General features: G+C 39.8%; 1 protein-coding gene across 1 annotated transcript in view; it reads right to left on the reverse strand.

Annotated features, from left to right (window-relative positions):
- Window positions 1-14,005, reverse strand: part of Elp4 (elongator acetyltransferase complex subunit 4) — a 207,245-nt gene that overhangs the window by 142,389 nt on the left and 50,851 nt on the right. Inside the window, exon 4 of the mRNA NM_023876.4 lies at window positions 2,524-2,652. Within this exon, the coding sequence (NP_076365.2) occupies window positions 2,524-2,652 (129 nt within the window). The remainder of the gene's footprint in view (window positions 1-2,523; window positions 2,653-14,005) is intronic.

Consider the following 14,005-nt stretch of genomic DNA (forward strand, 5'->3'; position numbering starts at 1 on the left):
GACTAACATTTTAGAACGCCATGCTGCCTATCTCAGAACAGTGGCCGGACAGTATCAGAGTTTTCTATTATTGTAGCTAAAACCAGACTTCTGTTTTTCATGTTTAAGAGTAACAAAATTTTTTATTTTCGTATTTTTATGACTTATACTAATTGAGTTTCTTGTTAATTTTATAAAGTCAACATATAAAAGAAAAATTAGTCCTTATTTTACATGAGTATAATATATACTCTTTTATTGAGTATTATATACTCTTTAATTTGTCATTTGTTCAGAGTTTTAAATCAGGTTATTCAAATAAAATGTATGTGTAAAAGAACAACTTGCCTTAGTAACTATGCATGCTTTGGTACACAGCTGATGGGTGATTACTTGATGTTTTCTGACTGAATAAATACACTTATTACTAACTATTAATAACTACAATGATTATTATTTACTATGTAACCATTAATATGGGTGATGGACATATACAAGAAAACAAAAGAAGTTCTCTATCTTCACAAAGAGGTCTCATCTGATGGAGGAGGTATCTTAACAGTTAATTATAAAATACTGTGAACATATGAAGTATGAAGTACTGTATTAATTTTCTCATTTCTGTGACCAGCTGTCTGACAAGAAATGAAATAAGAGAAGAAAGGTTTGGTATGGCTTGAAGTTTCTTCAAACAGCTAGCCATGGTAGGAAGGGATGGCAGCAGAGTGTGCAGCTAGTCACATTTACTTCCACCATTAGAAAGGAGCAAAAAGAATGTCCATGTTCTATATATATGCTTTCTTTCTTTTATAAATCAAGACCCCACCCATGGAATGATACAGCCATATTTTGATAGTTTTTCTCTCCTCAGTGAAATCCCTTTGGAAGCTCAATCTAGGTGATTTTTTAATTCAGTCACATTGACACTGAAAGTAACCATTATAAATCCATCTGTACTCGGTACTGGCTAGTTTTATATCAATGTGATACAAGCTAGAGTCATCAGAGAGGAGGATGCTCAATTGAGAAAATGCCTCCATAAGACCCAACTGTGGAGCATTTTCTTAACTAGTGATTGACACGGGAGAGCTCAGCCCATTGATGGTGGTGCCACTTCTGAGCCTTTGGTCCTGAGCTTTATAAGAAAGCAGGTAGGGATTGCATACACTAGCAAGATTATGCTGAAAGGACCCTGATATAGCTGTCTCTTGTCAGAGTATGCCTGGGCCTAGCAAACATAGAAGTGGATGCTCACAGTCGGCTATTGGATGGATCACATGGCCCCCAATGAAGGAGCTAGAGAAAGTACCCAAGAAGCTAAAGGGATCTGCAACCCTATAGGTGGAACAACATTATGAACTAACTAGTACCCCGGAGCTCTTGACTCTAGCTGCATATGTATCAAAAGATGGCCTAGGCGGCCATCACTGGAAAGAGAGGCCCATTGGACACGCAAACTTTATATGCCCCAGTACAGGGGAACGCCAGGGCCAAAAAAGGGGAGTGGGTGGGTAGGGGAGTGGGGGTGGGTGGCTATGGGGGACTTTTGGTATAGCATTGGAAATGTAAATGAGCTAAATACCTAATAAAAAATGGAAAAAAAAAGGAACATTGGTATAATTTCCAAAAGATATTAGAATGACTCACTGTGCCTAAACTTCACAAAAAAAAAAAAAAAAAAAAAAAGAAAGCAGGTAGGGGAAGCCATGGGGAGCAAGCCAGAAAGAAGCACCCTCATGGCCTCTGCATCAGTTCCTGCCTCTAAGGTCCTGCCCTGCTTGAGTTACTGCCCTTCACTGCTATTGATAATGAACTGTTATATAGAACTATGAGTGAAATAAGCCCTTTCCTCCTCAAGTTGCTTTGGTCATGGTGTTTCATCACAGCAATAGTAACTCCAACTAAGACACCATCTCTTATCAGCACAGCATGCAAGCACATCATTTCATACTATAATATTTCACCTCTAGCTCTACAGTCTCATGTTCAGTCTCATAATGCAAAATACACTTAGTCCATCTCTAGGAGTCTAAAATATTAAAGTTCTAATATTACTCAGAATTCTAATGCCCCAAAGTCTCTTCTAAAACTCTAAGGCAATCTTTGCAGAATTATTCCAAGGGCTGGCTACACAGTCATCCTTGGTGACATAGTAAGGTCAAGTATGCCATGGACTTCAAAGGACACCTATCCAAAAAAAAAAAAATGGAAGGAAGGAGAGACACAAAGGATTGAATGTCTAAATTAATCTGTGCTTGCTGAATCAATAAACTTCACATTTAGTGAAAGATATTATCTCAAGAAGTAAGGTGGAGAGAGATGGAAGACACTATGTCCTCTATGAACACACACACAGAAAAAAAATAAACCCAAGTCACATACTTGTATATAATAGTACAGAGTAATATTCCCATTTCAAAAAGAAAAATTGGGCTAAAGCCAAAAGACCTAAAACCTAGTAATGCAAAGCAGAGATTCTATAAATTGAAAAGAAATGCATCCGTGAATTTTAGTTTAGTATGACTAGTTTGCATGCTGACTTACCTCCATCTTGGGTTGTAACTGGTACCGCCAGGCTATCTTCATGTTGACATTAGGCTCTGGGGTTTTAGCACTGTGTACATCTTCAAGCTCCTTTTTACTATTATCATCAAGTAGTGGTGCAGGGAGTTCCTAAGAAAACAGAATGACACATAATACAACATCAATTTTATATATCACAATTTCTTGAACCATAATGACAGCAATGTTAGAATTTTTCAATGCATTTAGACATGGGTGTCTTGTAAAAATAACTTATGTACAAAGAGGATAATTTAGACATTTCTTTTCCTCTCTCTCTCTCTTTCCCTCTCTCTCTCTCTCTTCCCCCCTCCCCTCTTTCCTTTCTGACAGGTGTCCTATGTAGTCCAGAGCATACTTGAACTTGCTATGTAACCAAGGATGACAACAAATTTATCACCCTCCTGCTTTAATCCCTAAGTTCTAGGATGAGTGATGTGCACCATCATGTCCAGTTTATGTGGGGCTGAGGATTGAACCTAAGGTTTTGTGCATGCTTGAAAGCATTCTACCAACTGAGCTATAACCCTTGGACTTAATATAGATAATTCTAAAACAGAAAAGGGGTATACGGTCAGATATAAAGTTTAATGTTTTTGCAATGAACAAGGATACAAAAATATCTGAATTTCTATAATCACAAAAATTACCTGCCTAAGCACAGGTAACCAGCCATGTGGCAGAATGTAGGATAAAATAAATGATTATCTTTGGATATGATCTATTCAGAGAAGAGTCTAGCTTTGTGGCCAAAGCATTTGTAAGTATATTTTGAGTCTTAAGTCTCATTTCTGGGAGCATGGCCTGGGAAGAAGAACCGGGACCTAACTTTTACATGTTACTCCTGTGTTGTGGATCTTTCTGTTGCTTGTGCCACAATGAGCGTGGTTTTTCATACCATGCATCCATGTCTTAAGTAACTATCTCTAAGAAATTGGTGAACAAAAATAATGTAACAGTCCAGAGTCTAGCCCTTGGCTTTTCACTAATCTTAATGATTGCTAACTGACAAGAGAAACTAGTAATTTCCGCAAGCTAGGAGCACTGTGTGTGATGACACGTGTGATGACACGGTTGCAGAAAACCTTGAAAAGGAACTGGCAAGAGCCCAGCTAATCCTCCCTACTGCGCATGAGCAATGGAGGACATTCAGACTCTGAAGTAAAAGCAAATCAGAGATGAAATATTGAAAAGAAAGGGTGATCCAACGTCCACTCCAACATGTACAAGAACACACACACACACACACACCTGCTAAGCTAACAGAAGTCATTCTTACATAGAACAGGCAGAGGTCTGGAGACTGGAAGACACCTAAGAGATATCAGTATGTGAGCTTATAATAAGCCTTAAACAGATTAGCTCACGGGTTATGTGCTCAGATATCTCCAGTTAGTTTTTCAATACTTTAACAATGAATGTGAATAGAGATAAATCATTAGATACTTGAGCAAAACACCTGTACTGGCTAGTTTTGTATCAACTTGACACAGCTGGAGTTATCACAGGGAAAGGAGCTTCAGTTGAGGAAATGTCTCCATGAGATACAACTGTAAGGCATTTTCTCAATTAGTGATCAAGGGGGAAAGGCCCCTTGTGGGTGGGACCATCTCTGGGCTGGCAGTCTTGGGTTCTATAAGAAAGCAAGCTGAACGAGCCAGGGGAAGTAAGCCGGTAAAGAACATCCCTCCATGGCCTCTGCATCAGCTCCTGCTTCCTGACCTGCTTGAGTTCCAGTCCTGACTTCCTTTGGTTATGAACAGCAATATGGAAGTATAAGCTGAGTAAACCCTTTCCTCCCCAACTTGCTTCTTGGTCATGATGTTTGTGCAGGAATAGAAACCCTGACTAAGACAACATCTGACATAGAATTCAAATACTAAGATAAATGAGAAAGAAATGGAAATAATACCAGGGGAAATGAAAAAACTTCAAAAGTTGCAAAATGTTATATAACACTCTGTAAAAATAAAAGCATAATAATTCAGTGAAAAAACTCAGAAAAAACAGCATTTATAGAGGTTAACATAAATCACACACACACACACACAGTTACCAGAGCTAAAAGATCAACCTGAGCAAATTTCTTCAAATATTAAAAAACTAAATGATGAACAGGATAAAATAACAACAAAAGCAAACAAAAGCAAGCAAACAAACCTCAATAATTAACATGTTTGAAAGTGCCAGTATGGTTGCAAGTACTCTAAATCATTAACCTTTCCAATCCTAAGACTCAAGCAATGATAATTCACCTCATTTTACATATGACGATTAGAGCACAAAGGCTAATAAACTTGTACAAGGTCACAAAACAAACAAGATGGGATTTTGGGAAGTCTTGCTCTATGGTTAGATTCCTTTTCTGCCTTTTCTTTCTCCCCCGTGTCAGCACTACAGATTTATTATGGTTCATGAGTGCTCAAAATACTGATTACTACAACCTCATGAGAGGTATGGCACACATTTCTTAAGCATTAAACTATACTGCTGCTTAAAGTTTCCCTACTAACGAATCCTTAAGTGACACTGGGTTTACAGGGTAAGAAATAGGTTGAGAAGATTAAAGACTTACTGATAATTAAGATAAACTTAATTCCAAACAAGCCTTTGGTATATATATTTTACCAGTTATTAAACAGGAAAGCAAATCTGCATGCTGGATGTGCTTGTGACATAATGAGTTAAATATCAAACAAATACCTGATACTGCAGGACAAAGGCAGTTTCACTATAAGAGTTGATCAACAGTTTGATTATATAATTATCAATGCTGAGAAAGCTACTTCACATAAGTAATTAGCACAAAATTCCATATATATATATATATATATATATATATATATATATATATACACATATATGAAATATGGAGTTTAGAAATAGCATTACAATATGTATATGTGTTCTTTCAATGTGTTGGTTTCTGTTGTTGTTTTTCAAGACAGGGTTTCTCTGTATACCCCCGGCTGTCCTGGAACTCACTTTGTAGACCAGGCTGTCCTGGAACTCAGAAATCCGCCTGCCTCTGCCTCCCAAGTGCTGGGATTAAAGGCGTGCACCACCACCACCCAGCTTCAATATACTGTTTTAAGTATAGGCCTCATGGTTCCGGGACCCACCGAACTTAGGAAATTAGTCTGAACAGGTGAGAGGGTGCACCAGAGAACCGGACAGCTTCTGGGAAAGGCGGAAGCACAGAGCCGCTGAGGTAGCACCCTTTGCGGGCCATAGACAGCTGGCCACCCTCCGGACGGGAGGACAGGTGTCTGCCTGGCTTGGGAGGGGGACTCAGCCTCAGCAGCAGCGGTCGCCATCTTGTTCCGGGACCCGCCGAACTTAGGAAATTAGTCTGAACAGGCAAGAGGGTGCGCCAGAGAACCGGACAGCTTCTGGGAAAGGCGGAAGCACAGAGCCGCTGAAGCAGCACCCTTTGCGGGCAGCAGACAGCCGGCCACCGTCCGGACCAGAGGACAGGTGTCCACCTGGGTCGAGAGGCGGCCTCAGCCTCAGGAGCAGCGGTCGCCATCTTGGTTCCGGGACTCCAAGGAACTTAGGAATTTAGTCTGCACAGGTGAGAGTCTGCACCACAGAAGCTGACAGCTTCGGGGAACTGCCAAAGCAACACAGCTTCTGAGAAAGGTCCTGTTTTGGGCCTTCTTCTTCGGCCAGGAGGAGGTCCAAAAACAAGATATCTGCGCACCTTCCCTGTAAGAGAGCTTGTCAGCAGAGAGTGCTCTGAGCACTGAAACTCAGAGGAGAGAATCTGTCTCCCAGGTCTGCTGATAGACGGTAACAGAATCACCAGAAGAACAATCTCTAAACAGAGTCAACTATAACTACTAACTCCAGAGATTACCAGATGGCGAAAGGTAAACGTAGGAATCTTACTAACAGGAACCAAGACCACTCACCATCATCAGAACCCAGCACTCCCACTTCGCCCAGTCCAGGGAACCCCAACACACCCGAAAACCTAGACCTAGATTTAAAAGCATATCTCACGATGATGGTAGAGGACATCAAGAAGGACTTTAATAAATCACTTAAAGAAATACAGGAGAACACTGCTAAAGAGTTACAAGTCCTTAAAGAAAAACAGGAAAACACAATCAAACAGGTAGAAGTCCTTACAGAAAAAGAGGAAAAAACATACAAACAGGTGATGGAAATGAACAAAACCATACTAGACCTAAAAAGGGAAGTAGACACAATAAAGAAAACTCAAAGTGAGGCAACACTGGAGATAGAAACCATAGGAAAGAAATCTGGAACCATAGATTTGAGCATCAGCAATAGAATACAAGAGATGGAAGAGAGAATCTCAGGTGCAGAAGATTCCATAGAAAACATCGGCACAACAATCAAGGAAAATGGAAAAAGCAAAAAGATCCTAACTCAAAATATCCAGGAAATCCAGGACACAATAAGAAGACCAAACCTACGGATAATAGGAGTGGATGAGAATGAAGATTTTCAACTCAAAGGTCCAGCAAACATCTTCAACAAAATTATTGAAGAAAACTTCCCAAATCTAAAGAATGAGATGCCTATGAACATACAAGAAGCCTACAGAACTCCAAATAGACTGGACCAGAAAAGAAATTCCTCCCGACACATAATAATCAGAACAACAAATGCACTAAATAAAGATAGAATACTAAAAGCAGTAAGGGAGAAAGGTCAAGTAACATATAAAGGCAAGCCTATCAGAATTACACCAGACTTTTCACCAGAGACTATGAAAGCAAGAAGAGCCTGGACAGATGTTATACAGACACTAAGAGAACACAAATGCCAGCCCAGGCTACTATACCCAGCCAAACTCTCAATTATCATAGATGGAGAAACCAAAGTATTCCACGACAAAACCAAATTCACACATTATCTCTCCACGAATCCAGCCCTTCAAAGGATAATAACAGAAAAAAACCAATACAAGATCGGGAACAACACCCTAGAAAAAACAAGAAGGTAATCCCTCAACAAACCTAAAAGAAGACAGCCACAAGAACAGAATGCCAACTTTAAAAACAAAAATAACAGGAAGCAACAATTACTTTTCCTTAATATCTCTTAACATCAATGGTCTCAACTCGCCAATAAAAAGACATAGACTAACAAACTGGCTACACAAACAAGACCCAACATTTTGCTTCTTACAGGAAACGCATCTCAGAGAAAAAGATAGACACTACCTCAGAATGAAAGGCTGGAAAACAATTTTCCAAGCAAATGGTTTGAAGAAACAAGCTGGAGTAGCCATCCTAATATCTGATAAGATTGACTTCCAACCTAAAGTCATCAAAAAAGACAAGGAGGGACACTTCATTCTCATCAAAGGTAAAATCCTCCAAGAGGAACTCTCAATTCTGAATATCTATGCTCCAAATACAAGAGCAGCCACATTCACTAAAGAAACTTTAGTAAAGCTCAAAGCACACATTGCACCTCACACAATAATAGTGGGAGACTTCAACACACCACTTTCACCAATGGACAGATCATGGAAACAGAAACTAAACAGGGACACACTGAAACTAACAGAAGTGATGAAACAAATGGATCTGACAGATATCTACAGAACATTTTATCGTAAAACAAAAGGATATACCTTCTTCTCAGCACCTCATGGTACCTTCTCCAAAATTGACCACATAATAGGTCACAAATCAGGCCTCAACAGATTCAAAAATATTGAAATTGTCCCATGTATCCTATCAGATCACCATGCACTAAGGCTGATCTTCAATAACAAAATAAATAACAGAAAGCCAACATTCACGTGGAAACTGAACAACACTCTTCTCAATGATACCTTGGTCAAGGAAGGAATAAAGAAAGAAATTAAAGACTTTTTAGAGTTTAATGAAAATGAAGCCACAACGTACCCAAACCTTTGGGACACAATGAAAGCATTTCTAAGAGGGAAACTCATAGCTCTGAGTGCCTCCAAGAAGAAATGGGAGAGAGCACATACTAGCAGCTTGACAACACATCTAAAAGCTCTAGAAAAAAAGGAAGCAAATTCACCCAAGAGGAGTAGATCGCAGGAAATAATCAAACTCAGGGGTGAAATCAACCAAGTGGAAACAAGAAGAACTATTCAAAGAATTAACCAAACGAGGAGTTGGTTCTTTGAGAAAATCAACAAGATAGATAAACCCTTAGCTAGACTCACTAAAGGGCACAGGGACAAAATCCTAATTAACAAAATCAGAAATGAAAAGGGAGACATAACAACAGATCCTGAAGAAATCCAAAACACTATCAGATCCTTCTACAAAAGGCTATACTCAACAAAACTGGAAAACCTGGACGAAATGGACAAATTTCTGGACAGATACCAGGTACCAAAGTTGAATCAGGATCAAGTTGACCTTCTAAACAGCCCCATATAACCTAAAGAAATAGAAGCAGTTATTAATGGTCTCCCAGCCAAAAAAAGCCCAGGACCAGACGGGTTTAGTGTAGAGTTCTATCAGACCTTCAAAGAAGATCTAATTCCAGTTCTGCACAAACTTTTTCACAAGATAGAAGTAGAAGGTACTCTACCCAACTCATTTTATGAAGCCACTATTACTCTGATACCTAAACCACAGAAAGATCCAACAAAGATAGAGAACTTCAGACCAATTTCTCTTATGAATATCGATGCAAAAATCCTTAATAAAATCCTCGCTAACCGAATCCAAGAACACATTAAAGCAATCATCCATCTTGACCAAGTAGGTTTTATTCCAGGGATGCAGGGATGGTTTAATATACGAAAATCCATCAATGTAATCCATTATATAAACAAACTCAAAGACAAAAACCACATGATCATCTCGTTAGATGCAGAAAAAGCATTTGACAAGATCCAACACCCATTCATGATAAAAGTTTTGGAAAGATCAGGAATTCAAGGCCAATACCTAAACATGATAAAAGCAATCTACAGCAAACCAGTAGCCAACATCAAAGTAAATGGAGAGAAGCTGGAAGCAATCCCACTAAAATCAGGGACTAGACAAGGCTGCCCACTTTCTCCCTACCTTTTCAACATAGTACTTGAAGTGTTAGCCAGAGCAATTCGACAACAAAAGGAGATCAAGGGGATACAAATTGGAAAAGAGGAACTCAAAATATCACTTTTTGCAGATGATATGATAGTATATATAAGTGACCCTAAAAATTCCACCAGAGAACTCCTAAACCTGATAAACAGCTTCGGTGAAGTAGCTGGATATAAAATTAACTCAAACAAGTCAATGGCCTTTCTCTACACAAAGAATAAACAGGCTGAGAAAGAAATTAGGGAAACAACACCCTTCTCAATAGTCACAAATAATATAAAATATCTTGGCGTGACTCTAACGAAGGAAGTGAAAGATCTGTATGATAAAAACTTCAAGTCCCTGAAGAAAGAAATTAAAGGAGATCTCAGAAGAGGGAAAGATCTCCCATGCTCATGGATTGGCAGGATCAACATTGTCAAAATGGCTATCTTGCCAAAAGCAATCTACAGATTCAATGCAATCCCCATCAAAATTCCAACTCAATTCTTCAACGAATTAGAAGGAGCAATTTGCAAATTCATCTGGAATAACAAAAAACCGAGGATAGCAAAAAGTTTTCTCAAGGATAAAAGAACCTCTGGTGGAATCACCATGCCTGACCTAAAGCTTTACTACAGAGCAATTGTGATAAAAACTGCATGGTACTGGTATAGAGATAGACAAGTGGACCAATGGAATAGGATTGAAGACCCAGAAATGAACCCACACACCTATGGTCACTTGATCTTTGACAAGGGAGCCAAAACCATCCAGTGGAAAAAAGACAGCATTTTCAACAATTGGTGCTGGCACAACTGGTTGTTATCATGTAGAAGAATGCAAATCGATCCATACTTATCTCCTTGTACTAAGGTCAAATCTAAGTGGATCAAGGAACTTCACATAAAACCAGAGACACTGAAACTTATAGAGGAGAAAGTGGGGGAAAGCTTTGAAGACATGGGCACAGGGGAAAAATTCCTGAACAGAACAGCAATGGCTTGTGCTGTAAGATCGAGAATTGACAAATGGGACCTAATGAAACTCCAAAGTTTCTGCAAGGCAAAAGACACCGTCAATAAGACAAAAAGACCACCAACAGATTGGGAAAGGATCTTCACCTATCCTAAATCAGATAGGGGACTAATATCCAACATATATAAAGAACTCAAGAAGGTGGACTTCAGAAAATCAAATAACCCCATTAAAAAATGGGGCTCAGAACTGAACAAAGAATTCTCACCTGAGGAATACCGAATGGCAGAGAAGCACCTGAAAAAATGTTCAACATCCTTAATCATCAGGGAAATGCAAATCAAAACAACCCTGAGATTCCACCTCACACCAGTCAGAATGGCTAAGATCAAAAATTCAGGTGACAGCAGATGCTGGCATGGATGTGGAGAAAGAGGAACACTCCTCCATTGTTGGTGGGATTGCAGGCTTGTACAACCACTCTGGAAATCAGTCTGGCGGTTCCTCAGAAAATTGGACATAGTACTACTGGAGGATCCAGCAATACCTCTCCTGGGCATATATCCAGAAGAAGCCCCAACTGGTAAGAAGGACACATGCTCCACTATGTTCATAGCAGCCTTATTTATAATAGCCAGAAACTGGAAAGAACCCAGATGCCCCTCAACAGAGGAATGGATACAGAAAATGTGGTACATCTACACAATGGAGTACTACTCAGCTATTAAAAAGAATGAATTTATGAACTTCCTAACCAAATGGATGGACCTGGAGGGCATCATCCTGAGTGAGGTAACACATTCACAAAGGAACTCACACAATATGTACTCACTGATAAGTGGATATTAGCCCAAAACCTAGGATATCCAAGATATAAAATACAATTTCCTAAACACATGAAACTCAAGAAAAATGAAGACTGAAGTGTGGACACTATGCCCCCCCTTAGAAGTGGGAACAAAACATCCTTGGAAGGAGTTACAGAGACAAAGTTTGGAGCTGAGATGAAAGAATGGACCATGTAGAGACTGCCATATCCAGGGATCCACCCCATAATCAGCTTCCAAACGCTGACACCATTGCATACACTAGCAAGATTTTGCTGAAAGGACCCAGATATAGCTGTCTCATGGGAGACTATGCTGGGGCCTAGCAAACACAGAAGTGGATGCTCACACATGGATGGATCACTGGGCTCCCAATGGAGGAGCTAGAGAAAGTACCCAAGGAGCTAAAGGGATCTGCAACCCTATAGGTGGAACAACATTATGAACTAACCAGTACCCCGGAGCTCTTGACTCTAGCTGCATATGTATCAAAAGATGGCCTAGTCGGCCATCACTGGCAAGAGAGGCCCATTGGACATGCAAACTTTATATGCCCCAGTACAGGGGAATGCCAGGGCCAAAAAGGGGAGTGGGTGGGTAGGGGAGTGGGGGTGGGTGGGTATGGGGGACTTTTGGTATAGCATTGGAAATGTAAATGAGCTAAATACCTAATAAAAAATGAAAAAAAAAAGTATAGGCCTCATGTTTTTCTTTGCCTGTTGCTTGCAGACATTGCAGTCATCACTGGATGCATTTTACAACCAGTGGGCAGCACATGCAAAGTTACCACTATTTGCACCTGTGGAACTGGAGCTTGTGATTCTTGTTATGCAAATATAATTCTTCAACATTTCAGCTGAGAGTCTGTAAAAAGAGCACTCAGGAAAAACTACCAATATCAGATTGTTTTTTGTTTTTTTTTTTTTTTTTTCCTTTTCTCTGAAACAGTGTTTTTCTCTGTGTAGCCCTCCCTGGCTGTCCTAGATTCTATCTAGTTTTGAACTTAGAGATCTGCTTCTGTCTCCCAAGTGCTGGGATTTTTTTTTTTTTTTTTTTTTTTTTTTTTTGTGTCTTTTTAAAGAAAGGTTCCACTGATACTTTTCTTGAGGAAATCAACAAAGTATCTGGAATAACACTTCAAAGTTCTATGCTTTAGATTAAAATTTGGGCACAAAAGTAGAGCACCTTTTAAGAAAAAGGGTATTTCCCAGACCCTGAGTGTTAAGTGCTTGCTAAAGATTTATTCTTTTATTTTGGGCATGATCAGAGTTTGGATTTAGATCTCCTGCCTTCTGCCATTCTTTTCTGTAACATACTACCCTCCTGAGAACCTTCCGAAATGAGTCTGTGACTGCCAACTCTACATTTTCAAGTTACTAGTGCCTAATATTTATAAATCAAATTATTCTACCTAAATTTAAATGTATGTTTCCTAAAATAAAGTATGGCATCACCAGGGGGTGTGATAGAAAGGAGAGTATTGTGAAACTATATTTGTAGTAAAAACCCCTGGTTATCAGTGACTCTGAGTCAGAGGGATGGAAACTAGTAGTATTCTGGGTAAGAAGCGAGCTGGGATGGTAATCTTTTCTCTTCTGACCTGCAAATGCATTTAAAATAAGCCTAGGAAATTTTTTAGTACAAATTAAACAAAAACTGTAAATAAAGAGATAGATTCTAGCCCAGTTTACTGGTACTGTTTTGTTTTGTTTTGTTTCCTTTGTAGTGTTGCAGAAATCAAAGATACAGCCTCAGATTAACTGCATCTGAGATAAGAGTATATGAGTAGTGGGTGAGCCCAGTGCCAGGACTACTTTAGAGTAGTCAGTCAGTCAGCTGGTAGTCAGTGCAGCAGAGCTGAGTTCTTTCCTGAGTTCACGCAGCTCAGTGCAGCAGCAGAGGCAGCTGAAGTCAGAGAATAGGGAGAGCCAGAAGTTTAGAATGAAGGGCCAAGCAGAGCAATTCAGGAGAAACAGGGAAGCCAGACTGAATCAGTATTCTTGGAGAGGAGTCTGAGCCAGAATAGTTGAGTTGAACCAGCCAGCCAGAGTTCAGAAAGAACTAGAAAGGGTGAGTTTATTCAGCAGTAAGCTGCTGAGATCACAATGCCATTTGGCAAATGCAAGTTACTTTTACACAACCCATTGCGGGCAGGGTAACCTCTAGACTGGGTAGCCCTGGGTCCTAAAAGAACACAGGCTAAAGAGCGCCTGGGGAGCAAGCTAGTAAGCAGCACCCCTCCAAGATCTCTGCTTCTGCCCATGCCTCCAGGTTCCTGCTGTGTTTGAGATTCCAACCTGATTTCTTTTGATGATAAACAGTGTTGAGGAGGTGTAAATGAAATAAACCCTTTCCTCCCCGCCTTGCCTTGGTCATGGTATTTCGTAATACTAGGACAGCAGCTATTCCACTTCTGGGCAAAAAGCCCAAGGAATCTAAACCAACTCAGAGACCTGGGTGTCCATGTGCACTGTTGCACCCTTCTCAATAGACAAAATATGGAACCAGCCTAGCTGCCTATCAACAGATGTGTTCAAGGACACAAGAGAAGCTAATTTCACTGCAAAGAAGAATGAAATCATGACTTTCAGCCTGTTTTTAACCTAGCAGAGATTTTCAAAC

This window comes from Mus musculus, chromosome 2, assembly GCF_000001635.26.
Source record: "Mus musculus strain C57BL/6J chromosome 2, GRCm38.p6 C57BL/6J".
In the NCBI taxonomy this organism is placed as follows: domain Eukaryota; kingdom Metazoa; phylum Chordata; class Mammalia; order Rodentia; family Muridae; genus Mus; species Mus musculus.